The 25,199-nt window shown below is 49.7% G+C and overlaps 1 protein-coding gene across 3 annotated transcripts in view; it reads right to left on the bottom strand.

Annotated features, from left to right (window-relative positions):
* Pde9a (phosphodiesterase 9A) overlaps positions 1-7,216 on the bottom strand; it is an 85,087-nt gene extending 77,871 nt beyond the window's left edge. For 2 of the 3 annotated variants that reach the window (XM_028767875.1, XM_028767877.1), the window contains exon 1: positions 7,090-7,216. In XM_028767875.1, coding sequence (XP_028623708.1) covers positions 7,090-7,158 — 69 coding nt within the window. In that variant the 5' untranslated portion in view covers positions 7,159-7,216. The remainder of the gene's footprint in view (positions 1-7,089) is intronic. The other variant, XM_028767878.1, reaches the window with a different exon arrangement.
* Positions 7,217-25,199: the final 17,983 nt, after the last annotated feature.

The raw sequence follows: 25,199 nt of genomic DNA, 5'->3' as shown, positions 1-25,199 counted from the left end.
ACACACACACACACACACACACACACACACACACACACACACACACAGGAATATGAAGCCCACAGCCAGGGATCCGAGGTCAGTGTGTCTGGTTCCGTCTGTGCCTTTGGCGGGGCTGTCTTCCCTTCTGGCTTCTTCAGTGCCATTCAGTCACGGAGACTGGATGTAGAGAGAGGGTACCAGAGCCCAGACATGGTACAGAGTCCATGTTTCACAGAGACCAAGCTGCTTTTTCTGCTGGAGAAAGTGCTAGAAGACCAAAGTGCTGGCTACAGGGCACAGTGCCTTAAGTTAGGGCTGCTGAGCCGAGCGTTTAACAATGTTACATACAGTTTATCGCAATTAGAAACAAATTAGACAGCAGGTCTAAAGGGCAAAGAGTAAGAGCTACAGGGAGTTTCTGTCTGGGACCGATGTTCCCGTGTGTGACCCGAGGGAGAAGAAGCGTAGAGGTGTGCAGGGTGAGACAGAGAGGTTACACACAACTGCACACTCCCTGTGCTTCCAGCATGAGCACCAGCTGCCTGCACTCAGGGTATGCCGATGCAACACTGTGGGCTGTCAGAGGTCCTGATCACTTCTCAGACCCTAGGAGTCGGTAAGGTCACAGAGTGCACTTTCTGTAGGTGGAATTGCAAGGCTGCAGCTGGACTTGTGGGAAGTTGAAGCCCTGTGCCCAGGGCAGGTCTTGGAATGGAGCTGTCAGTGCAGGGACCCTGCGAGGAGGTGTTTCCTTGGTAACTCAGTCAGTCCTCTCTATCAGTCCTCCTTATCCCATCCCCTCCACCCCATCCTTAGGGGGGTGCAGCTTGCTGGGTTACCGACAGCCTGATTACAGGATGGGAGGGGGATTTCTAGTGCAGTGAGGGGCCATGGGGCACACCTGCCACTCAGGCAGTAGTCATAGGAACAGAGTCCAGCCGGGATGCCCCGAGGTGCTCCCATTGCTGGCACTGAGACCTGTACCAGCCTCACATCTGGTTTGCATGTCATTTCCACAGAGCATGGCCTTCCTATGCTCTTGAGAGACTCCACCAGGGACCAGAGCTGTGTTTGATACATTTCTGAGGCCCTTACCCACAATGCACTCTGGTGAGGTCCCTGGCCCCTTTGACTCTGGGCATGAATGGGTCCCAACAGGTGTGGCTTCTATAAATCAGAGACAGAAGCATCTGGAGGATAGGGTCTTTGGTCCTGTCTTTCTGTTTGTGGCCACTTTGGGGCAGTCTCAGTGGATCTGGAAGAATTGTGAGAAACAAGATGTGCCACGACTTCCTCTGGGACCTCGAACTAGTCAGGTCTCAGGGTGTGAAAGGTACTGGGAAACAGGTCACTTAGGCCTGAGGAGCAGCTGGACGTCACCTAGTTTCCCAGGTCTCCGCCTGCCCTGTGAGTCACCAGCCTCTGCATAGTCCCTTTGTGGGAATGTCACTACCTTACCGTTTCTCCAGAGAAGAAAATGACTTTCACCTCTGACCTGGTTAGGCTATTTGCGGGGAACAGGGGAGTAGATTGAGACAGGGTTTCTCTGTGTAGCCCTGGCTGTCCTGGAACTCACTCTGTAGAACAGGCTGGCCTCGAACTCAAAGATCCACCTGCCTCTGCCTCCCGAGTACTGGAATTAAAGGCATGCACCACCACTGTACATGACACCACCACCCAGCTTTGTCCTGGATAGTTTTTACTGTCAATCTGATACAACCAAGAATCATCTGGGAAGAGAGAGTCTCAGGGGACTGCCAGATCAGATTGGCCTGTGGCCATCTTAATGGGGAGTTGCTTTGACTGTTGATTTGAAGGAGGACCTCCCAGCCCACCGTGAGCAGTACCATGGACAGATAGGCCTGCACCGTATAAGAAAGAAAGCAGAGTTGGGTGTGGTAGGGTACGCCTTTAATCCCAGCACTCAGAAGGCAGAATGTAAATCAGGGTAGGTGAGCCAGTAAGCTGCATTTCTCCGTAGTTTTCTGCTTCAGTTCCTGCCAGGACTTCCCTCAGAGACGGACTGTGACCCAAAGCGTAAGCCAAATGAATCCTTTCCTTTCCAAGTTGCTTTCGGTCATGGTGCTTATCACAGCCAGAGAAACCAAAGTAGAACACCACCTCCCAGTCGGCAAGAACAGAATCAAACGCTGCAAGGGACCAGGGACCAGGGACCAGGAACCAGGGACCAAGGACCAGGGACCAGAGGCCAGGGACCAGGGACCAGGGACACTGCTCTGTAGCCATCAAGAGCAAACCCATCTCTTTGTGCTACAAGGCAACACCAGTGTTTCCCTGCAGAGGGCTGCAGGTTATCAGCAGTCGCCTCTGACAGTGTCAAGCTAGAAGCCTGTAGCATCCCCTCCCAGCCAAAGGTCGTTGGGAAGGTTTGGCTTAAGTGGAACCTCAGATCAGAGGCGTGGAAGGAGGGGCCAGAGGCTGGTCTCTGATTTCTCAGTGACCTTCCAAAGTCCTCCTAGGATGCTCCTCCTGCGGTCCCATCAGGTCCTTAGCAGCAATTTGCTTATTGCAAAAGAAAAAAGTTGAGGTGGTCTAGCTTATCTTCACAGCCAGCTCTGATCCTGGCAGAGACCCCAGGGGCTATCTCAGGATAGGCATGAGATAAGGTCAGGATAGACATGGAGCTGGCCATCCATAGGGTCCCTGTTCCCTCCCTAGCTTCACAATGAGCCCCTGAAAGATGAGGATGGCCCTTCTCCTTCTGGCTCCCTGCACTCAAGGTGCCATGCCCATTATCCATTTAAAGAGAAAAAGTTGTAAACATAGCACAGGGAGACCCATGGGTTGTTCTAGAACTGCTGAGGGAGAGCCAAGGGGAGCCGCTGAACCTGGTCTGATGAGGGAGAGGACATCGGGAGCCAGAACCCACAGGATTCACCTAGATCATCTGGCCATAAAAAGTAGATGGAAATGAGTAAGAGAAGATGAGGGGCTGGAGGGATGGCTCAGCGGTTAAGAACACTGACTGCTCTTCTAGAGGTCCTGAGTTCAATTCCCAGCAACCACGTGGTGGCTCACAACCATCTGTAATGGGATCTGACGCTCTCTTCTGGTGTGTCTGAAGAGAACTACAGCGTACTCATATAAATAAAATAAATAAATCTGAGGGGGTGTGGATCAAACAGTGGCAAGATAGCTACTGTGTGTCTGGATGGGCAGGCCCACCTGTTCCAAAGTGAAAGGGCAAGACAGAATATCCTAGGGAAGAATAAGACAGTCAGAACCAGGGGACACTGTAGGTGGCCTGATGCTCACCACAGGACCAAGCTGAGGGCAGGTACATCCTTCAAACAGCAGAAGGTGGAACCACTCAAGAGATGGAGCCACAGGCTAGGACAGAATGCTGAGTTCCTCAGGCCCTGGGCAGCTGGAAAAGGCCTAGGCAGGGCAGAGAATGCCAGAGAAGCAGAGATCAGGGAGCCACAGTCCCAGTGAGAGATCCAGCAGGGCATGCAGGGCGGAGGACTCTCAGTGCAAAAGGGGTATCCCAAAGAGGAAACCTTCATTGTAGAGGCAGCAGGTCAGAGCCTGTCAGGTCCATAAAGACACAATAGGGCCAGGCTGGGTGGAGCTCAGGAGCGTGGTGCCAACCCCCAAGCAGGACAAAGGCCAAGCAGCCACATCCCCAGAGACAGACCATTTCAAAGCAGGCTACTGACCAACTTCCTCATGCTACTGTGCCCTGCCCGTGGCTTTCCCAATTTCAAACAGAAACAGCTCAGCAAAACTCAAGTGGCTGTTTCCATAGTAAGACCAGGGTTCCAGCTGCAGAGATCGGCTGGCACAAAGCCACAGTGGCAGCTCAGAGTGGCTGAGGGGAGGCGCTTACCAGACCAGGGCCAGGCTCTAACAAAGGCCCCCAAGTTTCCTCCTTGCCCAGGTTACTTGGCCTGAGGCCCCCAAAGGCCTCTTCCCACAAGTCTGCAAACCCAGGCCTGGCTAAGCTACCAGGCAGGGGCTCTCTGGCTTCCTGATGCAAAGTGCCTTATGCATGCCATCCCTAAGTGGGTAAGCTCAGTATTCTTGTCCTTTGCAGATAAGATAAAGGACCAAGTACTGAGGTCTGGGGGTATGACTCTCCCCTCCCCCCTCCAAGGGCATAGGAGATTCCTCAGAGCAAAGACAGAGCAAAGATTTAGAGAGCATATCCGGTTCCCAACGTCCTGCTTCTTTAACAGCCTACTTGAGGACCTCTTGGTCCCCATGTGTGCATCCTGGCAAGCCAAGGAGCAGTGGGACAGGCATGTAGAGACTTGGTTGGATAGGCCACACTGCCCCTTTGGTCACTTGGAAGATTTTAACCCAGTATGTCCTAAAGGCTTCTGAGTCTGCAAGATGGGAGCCTTCCCTACCTTCACAGAGGAAGGACACCAATCTACGACGTCCCACCAGGAATGAAGACCCTGTCATGTCCTTCTGTAACATGGTAGCCGGCTGGAAATAACTTACGCTACCTACCATTCACGAGCTTGCTGTCCGCAGGCCAGAGGGCCAGCGATGGCTCACGCAGGCTACTGTAGTACCCCTGAGTATCTTCATCATGCTGGACCCCAGCCTCCAACATCCAACTTTAGGGTGTGTGTGGCTCACTGGCTACCTGATCTGCCTCATCCGTCTAAGCTGTACAACAGTATGCTCGCCCTTGCCCTCACTTCACGGCCGAGAAAACAGACACGGCAACCAACCAATGCAGAGACGGAAGTGGCGGTCCCAGAAAGTGAGACCCTGGGGACACATGGTGTCCACCCACCTAAGGGCCCTTCAGATTGTACACAGGGTTCACAAGGACAAGTCCTTGGGGTTCTCCTATCTTGTACATGAATGCCTCAGAGATAGAAGCCAGGATCCCCACCCGCCCCCAAATTCTTGCTGCCATTCCCGTTAAAGAAAGTTGTGCACTGTGTGCGTCTGGAATTGTCTCCGTACACAAAGAGCAGCACCAAGCAGTGGCGGCCAAACTGATACACTGGTTCCTTTGCATCCCACCCTGGTAAGACCAAGAGGGCCTGGAGTTTTATCCCTGAGATTTGCTAAGCAGCTAAACACTGGCAAAAGTGAGTGTTAGTAATATGGTCGCTCCTGTGCCTGTCTGAAGCTGTGATGACCAGGAGTTGGCAGGAGCCCTGGGCTAACTCCTCACCAAGATAACAGAGAGCAACATGTATCCTTATCCCATCCCAGGCTTTTTCTAGCAATAGTGGCTTGCTCCTTGAGCTCCTATGGAGAGAAGATGATGTTGGTTAAGCGCAAGCCAGGAACAGCTGCATGCTGGGAACTTTCAGATGTCACTTTGCACTGATGTACAAGGTCCCAGCAGTGTGGATGGGTGCAGGGCTGCAGGGCTTGGAGCCTGAGAAGCGGATGCAGACACCAGGAGAACCCGAAGACCTGGTTCTTACCAGGGTAAAGGTTCACCTCAGCACCCATTGCTAAAGACAGAGTGTCCAGGATCACTGATGAGCTAACCACAGTAGCAGGGTGGAGGCCTGCCTGCTCCACCAGCCTCCGCTCCCTGGTGTGAGTGCAAAGTTGTTTATGAACAGGCAGAGAGCAAGAGGAGAATAATGCCTCTTGTGTTCTGCGATGTTCCAGGCACTGTTTATATTTCCCATTTACTCTCATTACAGTCTATAAAACAGATACGATGATCCCTTCACTGAGCGGGATGCCAGCCAGAGGAGCCCAGAGCAGCAGAACCAGTACCCACATCAGGTCTGCCTCCACCCAGGGCTATGACTTTCTAGCCTAGTGCAGGTGCCTGTCCCCACCCATCCCAGGGTTGGCATATAGGTGACCTTTCCAGAGATTACCCAAGTTCATGTGCGTTCACCTTAACTCAGTGACAGACCAGTCTGGATCAGGCCCTCCTAAACCTTTCTTCTACTTTCCACTCTTTGTTGAGCAGATCTCTGAGGACCTTTAGGGGGATTTTAGGAAGGACCTACCACTGCTGGCCAGGTGACATCCCATCTTTCCTCTTTAAAGAGATCAAAGAAGGCCGGCGATATGGTTTAATGGCGAAGCGTCTGTCTCACATGCACGGTTCTATTCCCTTGCACCAAAATTAAATAAATAATTAAAAAAAGAGCAGATCTTTAATAAATTCTCATTTGGTGGGGTGGGGGGAAATGTATGTGTACAGATATGTGCTTTGTACACGCACTGTGTACACATACACGAACACATCTGTGCTCGTGTGGACAGAATCGGGAAGACACAACAAGGAGAGCCCTTCCTTCCTCTGGGAGGAGGAGGAGGCGGCTGTTCCATCTCCATAGTTGTACCTCAGGACTCAGGAGCCTGGATCTGGTCCTGCACCTGCCTTCCCTGCTTAAGAGGCTGACCAGTGATGCTTGAAGGTGCCTCTCAGGCCATCCCAAGTCACCGAGCCTATCAAAAGGGCCACCTTAGAGGAGGGATGAGACTTCCCATTTTCCCAGGATCAAGCTGAGGGTAGAGGGTGGGTTTCTCCTACTGCTGAAGCAAGCCGGCCAGCGCACACCTGAGAGAGGAGGCCCATATCCAGCAGGCAGCCCTCTTTGGCTTCCTTTGCTGGGTTCAGAGCAAGCTGCCCGGCTTCCCCGAGATGTCCGGCTGCCGTCCTGGTGCAATTTCCCCACAACGGCGTTTCCATAGGCACTTTAGGAGGAGCTAATGAGACACCCCTCTCCCCAACGCTCCTCTAGGCCAGCTTGCCCACTGTCCCTTTGTCAATATCAACAGAAGTCAAGGGCACTCTGTGTCCAGAGAAGGGTCTTTAGAAGGGGAGGGGCCACGAACAACAACAACAAAAAAAGGGTCTGTGGCGAACCGCACTCCTACGTGGCTCAAGTTGGTTGGGAGGTGAGTGTAAAACGGAGCCAAAAGCGGGTCCCTTCAGTCCCCGCGAGGCGACAGCGTGACAGCCCAAGACTGTCACCGTCCACCTGGGACCTGCCCCGCGGGTCTGCACCGCAGGCTGCCGTGCCTCCAGGAGACCCTGATCGCACGGCGGGCCGCCAAGAGCTGCTCGGTCCGAGCCGGCGGTGGGAACACCTGCGCCTATTAGGGCGCACGGAGGCCGCGGAGGGAGGGGGATCGGGGTACCTTCTGGATGCGTCCATCGATGTCCAGGTAGATGGCCTTGGGCCGGTAGCTTGAGGAGCCGGCCCCCATTGCGCCCGCCGCTTGCACTTGGACTTTTTCACCTTACTTTCTCGCCGCGGCCGCCGCGCCGGGAGGGCGGGGGCGGGGGGAGGGGCGGGGGAGGGGCGGGGGCGGCCAGCCAACCAGAGCTGGCAGCTCGCGGGCTCCACACGCCCCTCCTCCCACGGCGCTGGCCCGCCCCGCCCTTCCATCCCCTCCCCTCCCCTCTTCAACCCCTCCCCTTCTCCATCCTCCTTTCTCTCCAGGGCTCCTCCCAAACGCCTCTCTCCCCCTCCTCACTCACACTCCGCTCCTCCCTCCCCACCCTTTCTCCTCCTCCCGCTCTCATTTCTGCCCCCTCCCTCCCAGACTTTCCCCCATTATTCCCAGGCTCTCCTCTTTCTCCCTCCCACCTCCCCCTGCTTTCTCTGCCCACCTTCCTCCATCCCGTTCTCTCACCCCTCTCTTCCTTCCCCTACCCTACCTCCCCCTCTGCCACCTTTTCCTTCCCCCTCTTTCCTTCTTTCTCCTTTTTCCTCACCTCAGTGACGTCCTTCCTTACCTAGGGTCCCTCCCCGCCTCTCATCTCTTCTCTTTCCATCTCCCTCCTCCGGCCTTCTTTTTCATTTCTATCCCTCCCTATTCCTCCCTCCCCCTCCCCTGCTCTCTCTTTCCCACCCCATCTCCTCCTTTGATTCCTGTCACCTTCATACATGTCCCCTTCATACGTGCCCACTGCCTCCTTCAGCTTGATCAGAGATTGACCCCTATCTCTGACTACACGATCAGTCAACAGCAGCCTCTGGGCTGAGAGCTGTAAAATCATGACCCACAGTACTGAGAAATCAGCCCCCCCCCAGTTCCCCTCCCCCACTCCCCACTCCCCCGCAGTAAAGGCCACCCTCACTTAATTTGAATCGGAAGTGGGGAAAGTTCCTTCCCCAAGCAGCCCGTGCATTCCTGGAAGGGCTGGGAAGGCTGTTTCCCTCCACCTGGAGTTGACAGCCTGTCCCTGCCCTTTAAGCTGAGGGACGGTTGCCCAGCCGACTATCTGTTAGATGCAGCACTTCCCTTACTGCCGCCCCCACAACACTCACAGATACTTTTGCTATTTTCCATGGGGGTTGGGGGCGCATGGTAAGCCCGAGGGGAGAGAATTTCAGGTCTCCTTAGCCTCTTGGATACAAGAAACTCTCTGGGGCTTTCCTGGTGGGAACAGCTGGAGGAGGGGCCCTGAGGTTGTTGCTCTTGGAAGCAGCGGTCAAACCGCTGGAGAAGGCGCCTATTGTTTGTCTTGAGTGGATTTCCAGCCACATCTGCTGCTGTCTGGGTTGTGCTGAGGATGCCTGGAGCTCCTTAGCCTACGGGCCTGAGAGGAACCAGCCTAACCAAACAGCCTGGCCAATGGCCTTTTCTTTCCCTCACTTGGCCTTTCTGGTCTCCACCTGGTGGACTGTCACTGGGCTTGCCAAATCCTTCAGAGCTATTGGAGTCAGGACCAGGGATGAAGCCAGGGACTTCCAAAAGCAGCATGCGTTAGAAGCACAGATACCCTTGTTCTTCTCAGCTCTTAGCACTAGGTGAGACCCAAAAGCAGCAACCCGTAGCCCTGAGGACAGAGGAGGCTCAGGATGCCTGCTATGCGAGCCATCTTCCACCTACAGGCTGTCTAGCCCTCATATCACCTTGATAGTTCTAATCCCCCCAGGGCTGTCTGGGGGCCCCTGTCCACTCCCCTAGTACAATTAAGGAGCCCTAGACAAAACTTGGCACCTTGAGAATTGCTTAAAAGTGACCGGAGTTTGAGGGTGATGGCACACAGGCTTTTAAGGCTGGCTGGTTACAGCTAGCCGGCTGACCTGCGGTTGTGATCTCAGAAAATTAAGCTGGTGTTTGTTGTCAAATGAGCCAACACTATTGGAACTGATGGGCAGCCTGTTGTTAGAGCTACCTTGTGTTCCTGTACAGCCTGCCATGGAGAGCCGACACGGCCGACGGCTTTCTTCTCCAAACCTTGCTGTCATCTGACTTAGTCCCTTGGAACTGGTTCCTTCAAGACCAGATATTTGTCCCCAGTGCAGCTGACCAGCAGCTTGGAGGGTGTGGCTCTGCGTGTCTCCTATTGTGAGTGTTGGGCACAGTGAGGCAGGCTGGCCCTTCCAAAGCCTAGCTAGCTCTGTAGTCAGAATAGCAATCACACCTAATCTTATTTTGCATTATCCAGCTTTCCTCTCAGGAGACCTCTGAACAGACACTTAGTCACCAAGGCAGCAACTGTTATCCAAAGGGGAACCAATGCTTGCCCCGCTCCCCTGTTTTCTCAACCCCCTCCCCCACCCCCGGAACTATGGTTTGTCCAACGACTTCTCTATTCAGAACTGTTGCAGATACTGGGTGGTTCAGGGGTATGGAGGTGAGCAAAGCGACCAAAATCCCTGGTTGGAAAGAGATGGCATCTTAGAGGTGAAATCTGATGAATAAATAAGAAACATGGCGCGTTGAGGAATATCTTTTGCCAAGGAGAAAAGTCATCAGAGAACAGGGAAGAAATGTGGGGACACGGAAGCTGGACTTAATGGGTCACTTGGTAAGCTGGTTACCTGAGTGAAGAACCTGCCAGCCAACAGTGACCTCACTCCAAGGTCTTGCTCAGGAGGCCAGCAGGGTTAGGATTGAGGCACAGCGGGGGTGGGGGGTGGGGGGCTGCGGGAAGGCGGAGCTGCAGGGCAGACAGGTTCAAATGGCGGCTCCTGTGGCTCCCACAGGTGACTCCAGGTTGCTGTGTCTCTATCCGATGCAGCCTCGTGGGAGGTTGGGCAGAGGAGGGATGTGTCTGACTAACGGTGTACCAGCCCTACTGAGTGGATAGTGAAGGCTATCCAGCAGGGGCACAAAGTAGGAGACCAGCCAGGAGGTGGTGATTTCTTTACAAAGCACGATGGTCATTTTGACAGTGGTAAGAGAGTAGGAGTTTTTACCAAGAAATAAGGTCAATAGAAGAATATGTAATACATATTATATATATTATATTTGAGGTATATGTGTATGTACTTAGGGTTTCTGTTGCTGTGAAGAGACACCATGACTACGGCAACACTTACAAAGGACAACGTTTAATTGTGGCTGGCTTACAGTTTCAGAGACTTAGCCCATGATCATCATGGTGGGAAGCATGGTGGCATCCAGACAGGCATGGTGCTGGAGAAGGAGCTGAGAGTTCTACATCTTGATCCTTGGGCAGCAGAAGGAGACGAAGACACACTGGCCAGACTTAAGCATATATAACCTCAAAGCCCGCCCCCACAGTAACACACTTCTTCCAGCAAGGCCACGCCTCCTAATGGTGCCACTTCCTACCAGCCACGCATCCACACACGAGTCTATGTGAGCCATGACTATTCAAACCAGCACACATCCATGTACCTCAACACAGGATTTGCCTGATAAGCCTACCTATCATTAATTGGAAGTATTTTAAATCAAACATGCCTGTCATTTCTCTAACATACGCATCGAGGTATTAACACATGCATTGTAGCATTGACGTTTCCCCCCTTAGGATCTTGGAGCATTGCGGTTATAATTTCTGCCTGTCTTGGAGGGGGATGGCAGAGACTGAGGCAGATTGATACAACCTGTCATTAGCACAGGGAAAGAGCTGAAGGATGGTTTCTCTCAAATGCATGGGACTCTGGTACTGTACTAACGGAAAATGTTAAGCTGAACTACCATCTAAGTTCAGGACCTTGGCTGCCTACAACGGATATTGGCTCAGGTGATTGACGGCGGGCTGGAGATCCAAGAGGACCAGTGCTGGTACCTGTCTCTAAGTCTGAAGCTTGAGGGACCAGAGTGCTGCTGTCATACATCCCAAGTAGAAGGGCAGGCAGACACCAATGTCTGACTTAAGCAGGCAGTAAAAACAGAATCCTCTGCCCCCGTTCCTCTGTTCTATTAAATCACTTGATGGGCCACATGATGGGTCACATGAATCCCACCAGAATGAAGGTGGATAGCCATCAGATCCAACCTCACCCAGAACCCCCTGTAAGGCATCCAGGATAAGGAATCATGCCCCATCAGCCTGACTCATTGAACTGACCACCCTGGGGTGGGAAATGATTGGCATTCATGCCCAATGTCTCCATGCCAACCGCCTTCATGGGTGGCCATTATTTCTCCTTTCTACCAGCCTTCTTTCAGACCAGGATTGGGTAAGGGCTGGCCTCTCTGCACCTTTCACAGCATCCTTGAGGCTCCTAGTGTCCTGACTTGCATGCAGCCCATAGAGTGGCTCAGAATCAAAACAAAACCAGAAGAAACTGTTTGCCCCTGCCAGGTGGCCTGGGGATCCTGGATCGGGCGAAGGACCCAGGATCTGACTGTCTATCTCTTGGGTTAGCCTTGGATCTTTTCAGAAGCTGGTAACTGTCTTAGTTAGGGTCACTGAAGCTGAGAGGAAATGCCATGGCCAAAAGCAGTGTGGGGAGGAAAGGGCTTATTTTGTTTACACTTCCTTATAGAAGTCCATCATCAAAGGAAGTCCAGGAACTTAAACAGGGCAGGAGGCAGGAGCCTCTGAATGGACCACGGAGAAATCCTGCTTACCGGCTTGCTCTTCAAGGCTTGCTCAGCCTGCTTTCTTACAGCACCCACGACCACCAACCCAGGGATGGTGTACCTCACCACCGACTTGGCCCTCCCCCATCAACCACTAATTAAGAACATGCCTCCCAGGCCTGCCTACAGCCCCATCTTACAAGAGACATCTTCTTAGTGGAGTTTCCCGCCTCTCTAGCCTGTATCAAGTTAAAGTAAAAGCCATCGGAGGTGTTGACTGAACTCAGTCATAAGGGGAATTAAATCGAGGGGCCTTCTCAGGTGTGTGGGAGCCTGCTTGTCTCTCATCTGCAAAGGAGGTTGTAGGGAAGGGGGAGGCTGGGAGCCAGGGTAGCGCTGGCCTCCTTCCCCAACCCCTGCAGAAGTTGTAGTTGAGTCTGGTACCTTCTGATGTCTTTTTGGTGGAGCCCAATCTGACATTGTCAAAATGATCCATTAGACCCTTTCATAATAAGGCTTCAAATAGTAGCTGAACTGGGAGGGGCTAAGACAGGGGCCCCCGGGGAAGAGTTATCCAGACTCTGGTTTCCTTGCTTACACCAGCTCGCTGTGTTCAGCAGGAGGCAAAGCCACAGCAAGGCAGGACAGCAAGCAGGCTTCACGGCGACAGCACCCTTCCTTGAAGTTGGGAGACTGGGAAGGAAGGCCTGAGCCTTTGGGGGAAGCCTACAGAGTTTCCCAGTGGGATTTATCCAGGGCCAATGGCCCACTTGTCCCTGTCGGGTCTGAACATTGTGACAGCAGACTGCAATGATGTCCTTCTGTCTGTCCATCCTGAAGTCTAGCCAGTGTGTCTCATGACTACTCTGAAAAGAGACTGCTTTCTAGTCTTTGAACAAGGGGTTGTGGAAGGGACCATGTCAAAGTGTGTACTCAGCTTGTGTTTGTTAGGGATGTGCCCCTGTGGAGGTCCCTGGGGATAGATGGGAGCCTGTGGACACACACAAAACACTCTGGCTGAGGTTAGGATATGCACATGGGTAGATGCCTCCGTCTGTCAGAGGAGTCTGCTGGGTTGGCACAGAAGCATGGATGTGAGCACCAGGCCTAAATGCCACAAAGCACGAGAGGCCGGTGAGATGGCTCAGTCAGTACAGTGCTTACCTTGCAAGCAAGAGGACATGAGTTCGATCCCAAGTGTCAATGTTTAAAAAAAAAAAAAAGCCTACTGAGTTGGTGAGGAACTGTAATCCAGGAGCTGGGGAAGCAGAGATAAAAAAAAAACTTTAAAAAAAATTAATAAGTCAGACTGTGCCCAGAGAATGATTCTCAAGATTGCCATTTACCCTTCCTATATACCTGGACATGCATCCATGTGCACACAGAAGGGTGTGCTCTTTGACCTGGTCTGCCCTGAACAGTAATGTTCTGTGGAAAGATCTGTGTAAACCTTGGGCTTGATTTACTCACCTGGTGACTATTCTTTACGACTTCTGTCACTACAAATCATGGCCAGCCATAAACATTAAACAAAGTCTCTCCCAGGCCAGAAGGTAGGTGGTCTTATCTCGGTCACTCAGTGTGGGTCCCCGATACCTTGCGTTCTTGTCTACGGAACTAGCCCCCTGGTATTGGGGACTTGGAGTCCTTCGTTCGCTTCGGTGATGTGCTTGTGTAATTGTGCACGCCCTGTGCTACCTGTGTTGGCTTGTTTTCCTTCTCCTCCCCTTCTCCTCCTCCCCCTGCCCTTCCCCTCTTTCCATCCCGGTCTTGGTGTTGCCCAAGATGACTTCAAACTCTCAGTTGTCCCCTGTCAGATGAGATTGCAGGGCCACACCATCCTGCCTGGCTCATGTTGCTATTCAAAAAAAAAAAAAAAAGAAATCTTGAAAATGAGATTTGTAAGGCAGGAGGTAGTGGCACATGTTTTTTTTTTGTTTGCTTTTTTTTGTTTGTTTTTTTGTTTTGTTTTGTTTTTTGAGACAGGGTTTCTCTGTGTAGCCCTGGCTGTCCTGGAGCTCACTCTGTAGACCAGGCTAGCCTTGAACTCTCGAACTCAGAAATCTGCCTGCCTCTGCCTCCCAAGTGCTGGGATTATAGGCGTGTGCCACCACCGCCCGGCAGTGGCACATGCTTTTAACCCCAGAGTTAGAGAGGCAGAAGCAGAGGCAAATGAATCTCTGAGTTCAAGGCCAGCTTGGTCTACAGAGGGAGATCCAGGGCAGCCTAGGCTACACAGAGAAACACACACACACACACACACACACACACACACACACACACACACATGTGTTCATGTATATTCATGTATATACATGGTACAAAGTGAGTATGGTGGCCCGAGATCCACATCACATCTTCCTTAGCTTCTCTCTGCCTTATTGCTTAAGTCATGTCTCATACTGAACCGGGAGCTCCATGACTGAGCTGGGCTGACAGGCCAGGGAGCCGCAGGGGTCCTCCTGTCTCTCCCTCCCTAGTGGTAGAATTCCAGGCACCCAGCTCCACGCCTGGCTTTCGCACAGGTACTGGGTTTTAAACTCAGGTATTCATGCTTGTTAGTAGCTGCTTTACTGATTGGACTTTCCCCAGAGCTCTGCTTTGTATACTTCTGTGTGGATGAAGCAGACTCAGTTACTATTATTATTATTTTGCCAAATAACCCAATAAAATGAGTAAATTTGTCATCCTCCTATGAGCATAAAATATCAAGTGCCTTTTGACACACTTTCAGCAAAATTCAAAGCACTCGGTGTTCCTTTCCCACCCTGCCGGGGGAAGACCGAGACTTACAGTTTTCTGCCCGCACGTGCAGACTCCAGCCTTGTGCTGCTGGACCACTCACTATTTTCTAAGTGAGTTAATACACTCTGCTGTTTATTCCGCCTTGAGGTCCTGTGTGTGGTTGATTTTTTTACTCACTCCTTCTACAGAGAGGAGATGGCAGCCCTTGGAACGTTAGATAGTTTGCGAATACTTCTTCGTTGGCATCGTTGTCCGTTACCTTTATGGTCTATTTGTAACGTGACAGTGCATATTTAAGCCACCAAAGCCTGTAGAGCTGTTCTGGATTTCTCATCGGCTTTAAAAGGCAGTGCCCTTTAAAGTAGAAAATTGAAAAAAGAAAAGAGAGGAATGACCCACATTTTCAGTGGACTTGGCTAATGGATCTGGCAGCCCTTCTGAAGGAATGTCAAGGACGATAATTATGCTGAGTGCTTGGGACAGCCAGGGATGCCTGTGGGACACAGCAGGCTACACCAGGCCGGCTACGCGGACCCAGCCCAGCTGGGTGTGAGACCCGTTCCTAGGGAAGTCCGCTAGGCCTTTTAAGACCCATCAGAGGTGAACCGGCTTGGGGTGGAAATAGAAAATGTTTGAGTCAGAAGAGAAAAGAATTTCCTTGGGGGAAGAAAAAAGGACCATTTCAGAATCGTTTACAGCAGTGAGGCATTTTTCCGTCACAAAATCAAGCAAAAAGCAGTCACAAGGCCCCCTGAAGTGGCTGATGGGAAGAGAGCAGAGCTAGGTTGATGCAGAGAAGCTTAGCGCCCCCTGGGGGTTGAGATGAGTATCCCATCCTCTGACAGTTTTGTGGAACCGGGATGCTTGTGGGCTGCGCGAGCCAGACACTTGCTTTGGGTGTTCTGTGTGAAGAGCACCAGGTCTGAGACTCCTTCTTCTGGCCCTTCACTTCCCTTGGTCATGGGTCCTCCATATAATGCATCTCCAGGGGCGGGTCTTTTTTTGTGGTCTGCCCTGTAGCCCTGTGCCTTCCAAGGGTGACTTTTAGACATAGTTTAATTTTAACAGAATGTCCTTTTGTCTCGTTGCCTCATTCACCATCATCTGTACAGATAACATTCTATGGACTGAGCAGGATGTACTGAGAGAGAGAGAGAGAGAGAGAGAGAGAGAGAGAGAGAGAGAGAGAGAAACAACTAAACGAGGCCATGAATATGAGAGAGAGCAAGGGGGTGCATGGGAGACACTGGTGAAAGGAAAGGTTGAAAATGACGTAATTATAATTTCAAATAATTTTTAAAAATACATAAAAAACAAGCAAGCATCCCTTACACATCCAGGTCTTCCCAGATCTCTGAAGTTGGTAAAGCATCCTTCCTAGGTACTCAGGTTACTGTCACTCCTGTGAGGCTTTAAATAGTGCTGTCTCTCCTGGTCCTCAAGAGTCATTTGTCAGTGGGAATGACAAGTGGTCCGTAGTGTTCTGAGTGACAGAGAAGAGGAAAGATGCAGATCCCTCTACCCAGGGCCTGGGACCAGGCCATCGGCTGCAGGAGGGTGTGACTGAGAGCTAGCCTGGTGACACCTCAGGGCCTTTAGCAACAGGTAACCCTGACTTTTTCTGGAGCTATGATAGGCTGGTGAGGCATCATGGGAGTTATCTGACTGACATCCTGAGTGGGCCTCCCGCTGGTCCTGGGAAGTGCTGCCATGGATGTTCCATTCTTAGCCTCCTCAGCATTCTACTTCTGAAGATGATTCTGTACACAGTTTAAAGTAATGTGCCAAAGCTAACCTAGGATCCAGATGAAGCCCCTGGCTGGTCCTGATGCTGAGTCAGCTGTCACATCGGGACCAGCAGGCAAATGTTCTCATTTATGGTAGGCTGAAATCCTCATTCCCTCAACAGGCACTGACGTGCTTCTAGTGCCTTTCCAACTTTAACCACACTTCTTCAAGAGGAAGACGTGCCTCCTTTCGTCCGCCAGAACGTGCCAAAATACCGTCAGGTCTAGTTTTTAGAGGCTACGGGTTTTGTGTGTATTGTACCGTGAGGAGAAACTCTAGCCATGTATCTTGGATGTGAGTGATTCACATCTAATCCTGCCCGTGGGTTCTGCAGGCATTCTGATGGGGTCCCTGGCCTGTGCCGGTCATTAAGGAGTGAGAGTCACGTGGAGCAGGGGTCACTAGGGCCATACAGCAAGTCCTCAAGCAGACAGAATCTCTGTGGATTATCCCTGTTGAGTATCTTTTATCATAAAGCTGTGACCACAACCATGGATCCTGGGTGCAACCTGAGGATCCCCTACTGTCTCCCTCCCCCTCCCCTGCCTCCCTTACCCCTCTCCTGCCTCCCTTACCCCTCTCCTGCCTCCCTTACCCCTCCCCTGCCTCCCTTACCCCTCCCCCTGCCTTCCTTACCCCTCCCCTGCCCCCTCACCCCTCCCCTGCCTCCCTCACCCCTCCCTTGCCTCCCTCCACCCCCACCCCAACTCCCCCCAGGTTCCCTCCCCCACTGCCTCTTCTTCCCCCCTTCTTTCCCCCTTCCTCCCCTGCTGCCTTTTCACCCAGATACCTGCAAACTTCTCATTTGAGGCCCTACCTTCCTCTGGTCCCAGTAAAGAGAACTCTGAATTTTTGCTACAAAATAATAGATCCAACTTGAAGAAAGTGAATGCTGGTCCCTGCAAGGTCTGGGCCTTCCCCATCTAGACCACATGTTTGATGTATGCAGGAAGGGCCAGATTCTCCCTGACAGAATGAGGAGCAGTGCCAGGTAGGCAAACATAGAGTTGGGAGGCCAAAGCCACCTTCTCTACTACCAGTCACCTTCTGTAGGTCCTCTAGAGACCCCTGGTAAGCCACAGTTCAGATATATTAAATGGAGATTTCCAGAAATATACAACTCACAAACTCATGATGTTTAGTATAACTTTTATTATGCTATATTGCTATATTTATTCAGTTTTCTTGTTACTGGTTCGTGTGATTTTCTACCTGGTCTTAATTAAATTAATCTCTGTTGTAGGTGAGTATGTACAGGGAAAAAAAAAACCCACAACATGGTAAATTGAAAGTTTGGTACTATCTTGTGACCCCTGGCATGTGAGTCTTGGACAATATCCTCCAGGGCTAAGAGCATGTTTTCTAACCCACGTTTATATATACAGTGTGACAGTCGTTAATCCAGGCTTCTATGTGATAGGCACTGTCTCTAACAGCTGCATGCAAGGGACTCTGCCACTAAATATAACAGGCGGAGGAGAACTATTGAGTTTGTTTGTGTTGTCCAGTGTGACCCAGTAAGATTTCATTAGAGAAGTCAGGCAGTGGTGGCACACACCTTTAATCCCAGCACTTGGGAGGCAGAGGCAGGCAGATTTCTGAGTTCAATGCCAGCCTGGTTTAGAGAGTGAGCTCCAGGATAGCCAGGGCTACACAGAGAAACCCTGTCTCGAAAAACAAACAAACAAACAAACAAAAAAACAGAACAAACAAAAAAAAACAAAGAAAGAAAGAAAAGAAAAAAAAAAGAAAAAACATTTCATTTGAGAAAACTGATTTCTTGTTGCCAGTGATACTAATTGCAGACAGCTTCTTGGTTAGGGTAAGAACCCATGTCCACTTCCCCATCTCGGATCCAAGACTTCATCTGGCTTGAACTTGTGTAGGTCTTGTGTGTGCTGCCAGAGTCTCTGTGAGTTCATATGTGTCTTATAAAAAGCCAGGGATATGTTTGGTGTCTCGGTGAGGCACATATAAGCCTGGATGAGTGACCATCACACTCTATGTATAAACATGGGTTCATGAACATGCTCTTAGCCCTGGAGGATATTGTCTAAGATTCACGTGCCAGGGCTCACAAGATAGTACCAAACTTTCAATTTACTATGTTGTTGGGGTTTTGTTTTTCTGTACATACTCACCTATAGCAGAGATTAATTTAATTAGGACCAGGAAGACAATCACACCAACAGGTAATAAGAAAACCAAATAATTATAGCAATATAACTTGATACAAATTATTCCGCGGGTCCATGCTGAGGCATCCCTTTCCCTCGGAGGTACCAGCCACTGAATAGTATAATATAGAATAGAGTTTATTCAGAGCATGGAGAGGGGTGTTGAGAGAGTAGAGACAGAGAAAGGCAGAAAGAGAAGAAGAAGGAGAAGAAGAAGAAGAAGAAGAAGAAGAAGAAGAAGAAAGAGAGAGAGAGAGAGAGTGAGAGAGAGGTGTAGAGGAGTAGAGGCTGGCTACAAGCATGTGGGGGGGGGGGAGATGAGTAGAAGGGGTAAGGATCAGGAGCCAGAGGAGAGGAGAAGGGAGCAAGAGCGTAAGAGAGGGAGGAGGATGCAAGCAGCCCCTTTTATAGTGAGCCAGGCACACCTGGCTGTTGCCAAGTAACCGTGGGGCGGAGCCTAGACTACATGCCAACAATATGCACATCAGTTCTGTAGTATCTGAAAAATACTGCTTCCTTGGAGTCATCTATCCCCTCTGGATCTTATCTTACCACCTCCTCTTCTGCCTAGCTCCCTGAGCCGGAGGATAGGGGTTGAATGAAGACACTCCATTTAGGACTAAGGGCTACAAAGTATCTCATTCTCTGCACAGGGGTTGAATGAAGACATTCCCTTTAGGACTAATTGCTACAAAGTGTCTCACTCTCTGCACATTGTTTCTATGTTAACACTCAGATACTTTGAGAAGATGCTTCTCTGATATCAGTTGAGCATGGCAGTCATCTTTGGGTATAGCGCTATGTCATTAGGAGCCTGTTCATTGCTATGTACCTTTAGCAGAATGACAATACTCGCTTGGCTGGGTCTTGGTTGGCTCCGCTAGCTCATTTGAGTTGGTGGTCTCCATAGCTGAAATGTAGAGAAGTCCTTAGTGGGAGACTAGGTTTTCTTCTACTTCCCGTGACCAATTTAATCTCAGGTTCGTGGCCACTTTGGCAGTGTTAGATGGATGGGGTCTTAAGTCCTATTTCTGTTTAAAGTGGCTGGTTACTCCCGTAACATTTGTGCCACTATCTTACCAGAACACCTTAAAGGCAAGACACTATTGTTTCTGGGTTTGTAGTTGGGTGATATTGATGATAAGGTTTCTCCTCCAGTAGCACGCAGAGTATGTATCTTCTGATACCATGAATACTAGTCAGTAGGGGTGAAACTTCTAGTTCAGCTTGACTTCTTCATGTTTGATGACCTATGCTATAAATGTCTCCAGCAATAGGGTCTTACCATCAGGTTGTTGAGAGCAGCCGATAGCCTTGGCAATAAAGAGTCTGGGATGTTTCATGGTGTGTATGGGCATTCCTTGGGATCCTTGGGCCAATGACTCATCAAGATGTAACTCATCCCTGGCACTAGAGGTCCTACTTGGTGGTATAAAGATGCCTTCTTGGGTCATTGTTTCCCCTATTATATGGTGACTCAATTTAGATTCTTTTCATGTATGTATATATTTTAGGAGGCTTCGATAGTAATAGGTTTCCATATGATTTTTTTAAAAAAAGTTTTATATATTTATTTCATGGATGTGAGTACACTGTCACTGTCTTTGGACACACCAGAAGAGGGCATCAGATCCCGTTACAGATGGTTGTGAGCCACACCATGTGGTTGCTGGGAATTGAACTCAGGACCTCTGGAAGAGCAGTCAGTGCTCTTAACCGCTAAGCTGTCTCTCCAGCCCCTTAATATAATTTTAAAGTGGCCTTTGGTGTTAGTTTTCCCTCCTGTCCTTCACCTTTCTCATCCCCTCCCTATTTAATCCCGCTATTCTAGTTTCTTCTTTATCTCTTCACAAGGCTATATCCTATTTCCTCTTCCTTGGGAGCTCCTCTTCCTCACTGGGCTTTTCCTGAGCATGTAGCCTCTGTGGTTATTTGGCTTGTAGCATGCATATTGAAAGCATAAAGACCAACATCTCTATATAAGAGAAAACATACAGTATTTGTCTTTTGGGATGATTGTTTTTCTAGATCCATCCATGTACCAACAATTTTCATAATTTCATTTTTTTAATTGACTGCATCATATCCCGTTGTGCAAAAGTACCACATTTTTCATTAGCCACATATCAGTCGATGGACATCTAAGGCTGTTTCCAGTTTCTGGCAATGATGAATAGGGCAGTTATGAACATGGCTGAACGAGTGTCCCTGTAGTAGGATACAGAGTCCTTAGGGTATATGCCCGAGAGTGGTAGAGCCGGATCTTGAGGTAGATCTATTCCCAGCTTCCTGGAACTACCACACTGATTTCCGTAGAGGCTGTACAAGTTTGCACTCCCGCCAGCAATGAATAAATGTTCCCCTTACTCCACAGTCTTGCCAGCATGAGCTGTCACTTGTTTTAGTCATCCTGGCCATTCTGACTGGGGTATGAAATCTCCAAGTCATTTTAATTTTCATTTCCGCGATGACTAAGGATGTCGAATGTTTTCTTAAGTGTTTCTTGGCCGTTTATGTTTCATCTTGTGAGAACTCTCTATTTACTTCCGCACCCCATTTTTAATTGGGTTATTTGTTTTCCTGATGCCTAGTCCCCTAAAGTTCTTTATATAGTATAGATACCAGCCCTCTGCCCGATGTATAATTGGTGACGATCTTTTCCCATTCTGTAGACTGTCACATTGCCTGCATGGCACCATGCAGATGCTTTTGTATAAAATACCATTTATTAATTGTTAGTCTTAGTGTCTGTGCTATTGGTGTTTTGTTCAGAAAGTCCTTTCAGGCATAAATGTTTTAGACCATGGGATACTGGCATCTGGGGAGGAATCTTTGAAAGAACACTCATCCAGTGGAGGTGATGAGCCATGATAGAAAAGGCCAGATGCAGCCAGAGCTGGGCCAGCTGTTAGAGGACCGAAGCAGACAATAGCCAACGGGCAGATTGACTAGCACTCACAGCACTTGAGATTCTATTCTAGATGTGACAAGAGCCACAGGGGGATGGGACTCTGGGGAGTGGCCTGAGTTGATATGCACACAGAAGGCCCAAAGTCAGGGTGCCAGGCCAGCACACTTAGGGGCAAGGTTGGGGCATAGTCTGAATCCAAGTGGTTCATCTGCCGAGTGACATTGAATAAATGGGTCCACAATCCTGAATCTCAGTATACTTGTCAGTATAATGGGACCATAGAGCAAAAGGACTTCGAAGGTTCTCGGAGGTTGCCACATAGTGATGGGTCCATGCAGGCCCTTTCCTTCCTGTCCTGTGCAGTCCTGGGATACCATTTCCTTACAAAAGCACTCAATCTCTGTTGCTATGGTGCATGCAGCTTCCCCTTGGAGCATAGGTTGAAAGATGACTGAGGAGAGGCCTCTTTAGAGCAATCGGATGACAAGAAACTGTTTCAGGACCTGGAGATCTCAGCTGATCTCTCCCAGCAGAGATGTTTCCAAATGCTGGCACCAGAATCCCAAGGGGCAGCAGGATGGCTTTGAGCTTTACTGTCTCCACGGGCATGGGGCACCTCCTCAACCACATCTGCTGCCAGCTAGGCAGGAAGCAGGCTGATGACCAGCCGCCAGTGGAGGCTGGGTGTGTGGCGGCATCTCTTTCCCAAGGCCGTCTCCCTGGAGACCCATGGTGCTTGTGCAGAAGTTGCTCTGGGAACCTCAGTGATATGCAGGGCCGAATTGTCATTGAAATAGAAATCTCCACTCCTCCTCAAAACCCATGGCAAGGGTGACTGTAATGGCCATTTAAATGGACATCTGAGGGCCCATTGCTCTTCAGACAAGCATGAAACACAAAGACCTAGCATGTTTGGCTGTTGCTTAGGGAAGTTTGGTGCTTTGAAAGAAAATAGGTTGGAACCATTCCTCTGAGAGATTCCCAGGCATGCTTCAGCCGATCTGATGATACTTTCATGTGATCCCCAAATGTCTTTCCTTTCTAAGTTAGAGGACCAGCTGAGGTGTAGTAGAATACCCAGAAGCAAAAGAACACCCCAACTCTATAAACATGTGCACAGGCAGTCTTACTTTTTAAAAGTCCAGGGGTGAGCTGGTTTTAGATACAATAGGACCTAGGGACACACTGTGTCTCTTTCTGTCTGTCTGTGCCTTCCTCTCCACCCTGTGGACTTTCCCATGTGGCCAGTGTTACAATCCACTGACAGGATGTCCAGTTTCACATCTTGCCATCCGAATCACTCAAGAGAGAAGAGTGGAACTTTTGGAAAAATCTATGAGAAATGTCCTGGAGAATGACTGGGTATGATGGGGCCACATTTTAATATCATAATCGTGAGTCAGAGGTTGCTTTGATAATTATATTTTTAAATAGGTTTTTTTTTATGCCAGAACTATTTTAGACTTATAGAAAAATTGCTAAGCTAGAACGCATAGTCCCCAGATGTCCCAGAGTGGTTCTCCTGACTGCTAACATCTTAGAATAGTAGGGCACATTTGGTAAACTAATGAGCTGACATCGGTACATTAGCACTAACAAGACACCATGTTTTATTCAGGCTCCTCGGGGTTGCCTTGTCTTTCTTTTGTGTCCTCAGATCCAGTGTGACACTTTTCATGTCCTCTCCTCGAAGATGTGGCAGCTTCTCAGCCATTCCCCCCCCCCCCCGTGTTTGATGACCTTGACATCTCTAAGGAGGCCCAGTCAGCCCCTTTTGTCAACTCTCCCTTAATTAGGATTTGTCTGATTCTTTTCTCCTGTGCAGCCTGGGGTTGCAGGGCTAAGGCTAAGATAAACTGTAGCTCCCTCGTGCTGTATAAAAAGTGAGGAAATGTGTAGGGCTCATTACAAGGTCCTGACCTTGATCAGCTGGCTGGTGGTATTTGTCAAGTTTCTCCCTGTAGAATTATTTGTTTGTTTATCTTTTAGTTCTTCCGGGAAGGAAGCGACTATATGCAGACCATTCTCCACCTCCTGACTGAGTACAGTGTTCCCACACAAACCTCAGATCCTTCTGCATGGGAAACCAGCTTCTCTCCCTGTTTGTCTCTCCAACCTCTGACTAATATCACCACGACCTCATGGGAATCTGTCTTGTACACCAAGTTCAATGGATGCTCCTACTTCTTTTTTATGTTATTGCTCAATTTGCTTCACGCTTTGCTCTTGGCTGTTCTGTTGGCTCTAAGTCTCTTTGGTGCAGGTTTATAGCAAAGGGCTTCACCTTCCTTTTCCCATCTGTGAACAAATATCTCCTGGTCCCAGATAGGAAACTGATGATGGACCAAAGTAAAGACACTACCAAAGTCTAAACTAGCTAAGTCAGTAAGTGTTTGGGGGTTACTCACAGGAACGCAGATAACTCAAACACAGTTATATCACCAAAGCCCCTTCCAGCATAGGTGACAAGGTCATGCATCTATCCCTGGAGTTCTTTGCACAGCCTGCAGGCATCTCTGTGTTCAGAGAGTCACTTCATCCCCAGTAGTTCTTACAGCTTAGATAGCTTTGGGGAAAGAGGAACCTTGTGGATCTGGTGGGTTTTGGGGACTTCCTGATACTTGTGAGTTGTTGAATTTCTGATCTTAACAAGCTTCTCCCAGGGATGGAATATTTTGATTCAGAGAAATTACTACATAGCAAGGGCGTAGGTGTGTGTGTGTGTGTGTGTGTGTGTGTGTGTGTGTGTGCATGTAGAACTCAGAGGTTCTTAAAGTTATTTATTTTTATGTATATGTGTGTAGTTTTCTGAGTATATGTGTACAGTGTGTGTGTGTGTAAGAGCTCTTGGAAGTCAAAAGAAGGTATCAGGCCCCCTGGAACTATGTTACAGGTAGTTGTGAACTGTCATGAATGTGGATGCTGGGAACTGAACCCAGGCACTTGGTGAGAGCAGTCAATGTTCTTAACCACTGAGCAATCCTGTTTAGGCCCTCAGATTGACTGACAGTTGATAACCTCACACTGCAAGAGGGAGTGAGGGGTATAGAGGCCTGCTTCAGGAAAGAGGACCCTCGAAGAGATAAGAATGAAAACCCAGTACAGATTGACTTCATCAACCTGGGTCAGTCTAATGCCAGGTGGCTCATTGTTGGTACACTTAAAACACAGGACCACTTGGAAAAAGGTTCCCAGGCAACATTCAGACCAATTCCGGGTGTACAATAAAGCTTAAGGTGTGGCTAAATAGAAACCCCTTTACAAAGTACATGCGGCCATACAGGTGGGTTATGTAATGATGACCTAGAATCTAGTGTAGTCTCTGAGATAGAAGTTGGTAGACCATAAAGGACATGTGACATCTCCCATAAGGATGGGTCCAGGGAGGGATTAGTCTGGGACAATCATTTTGGGGAATTTGGGTAAGGTGTACCTCTACAGCATAAGGTGGAGGAGGTCTATCTCTACAGATAGCAGAAAGGCCACCAGGTCATTAACAAAACCCACTCTCAGCCTTCTGGGTGGGAAAATAGATATTTTAATCTATTCAAGACTCCATGCAGAAGAGGTCCTTGTGTGTTTAACATTGCTGGCTTCCCTAGTGATCTGTGAGCCCGAGGATCTTTGTGCCTACAACATCACACCTTTCTAGGGCATGGTGTGAGTGTGGGTGCGTGGAATCACTGTGCGTTGATTGGTGGTTCTCCTGCCGTCTCAGACTCTTCTCATTTCTCTGCAGGAGAACACTCGCAATCTTCTCCCAGCTGCCTTTGCCCTACTGTACCCGTGTCTCTTGAAAGATTCTATAATCAGAGACACGAGTTGGTGCATTTATGCACGTGAGGATACCACACACCCCGTGCTTCCATCAAATACAACAGCCTGTCCTG

The sequence above is a fragment of the Grammomys surdaster genome, unplaced genomic scaffold, assembly GCF_004785775.1.
Source record: "Grammomys surdaster isolate TR1022 unplaced genomic scaffold, NIH_TR_1.0 183, whole genome shotgun sequence".
Taxonomy (NCBI): domain Eukaryota; kingdom Metazoa; phylum Chordata; class Mammalia; order Rodentia; family Muridae; genus Grammomys; species Grammomys surdaster.
The sequence above is the reverse complement of the archived record's forward strand: the minus strand, read 5'-3'. Positions and strand labels throughout refer to the sequence as shown.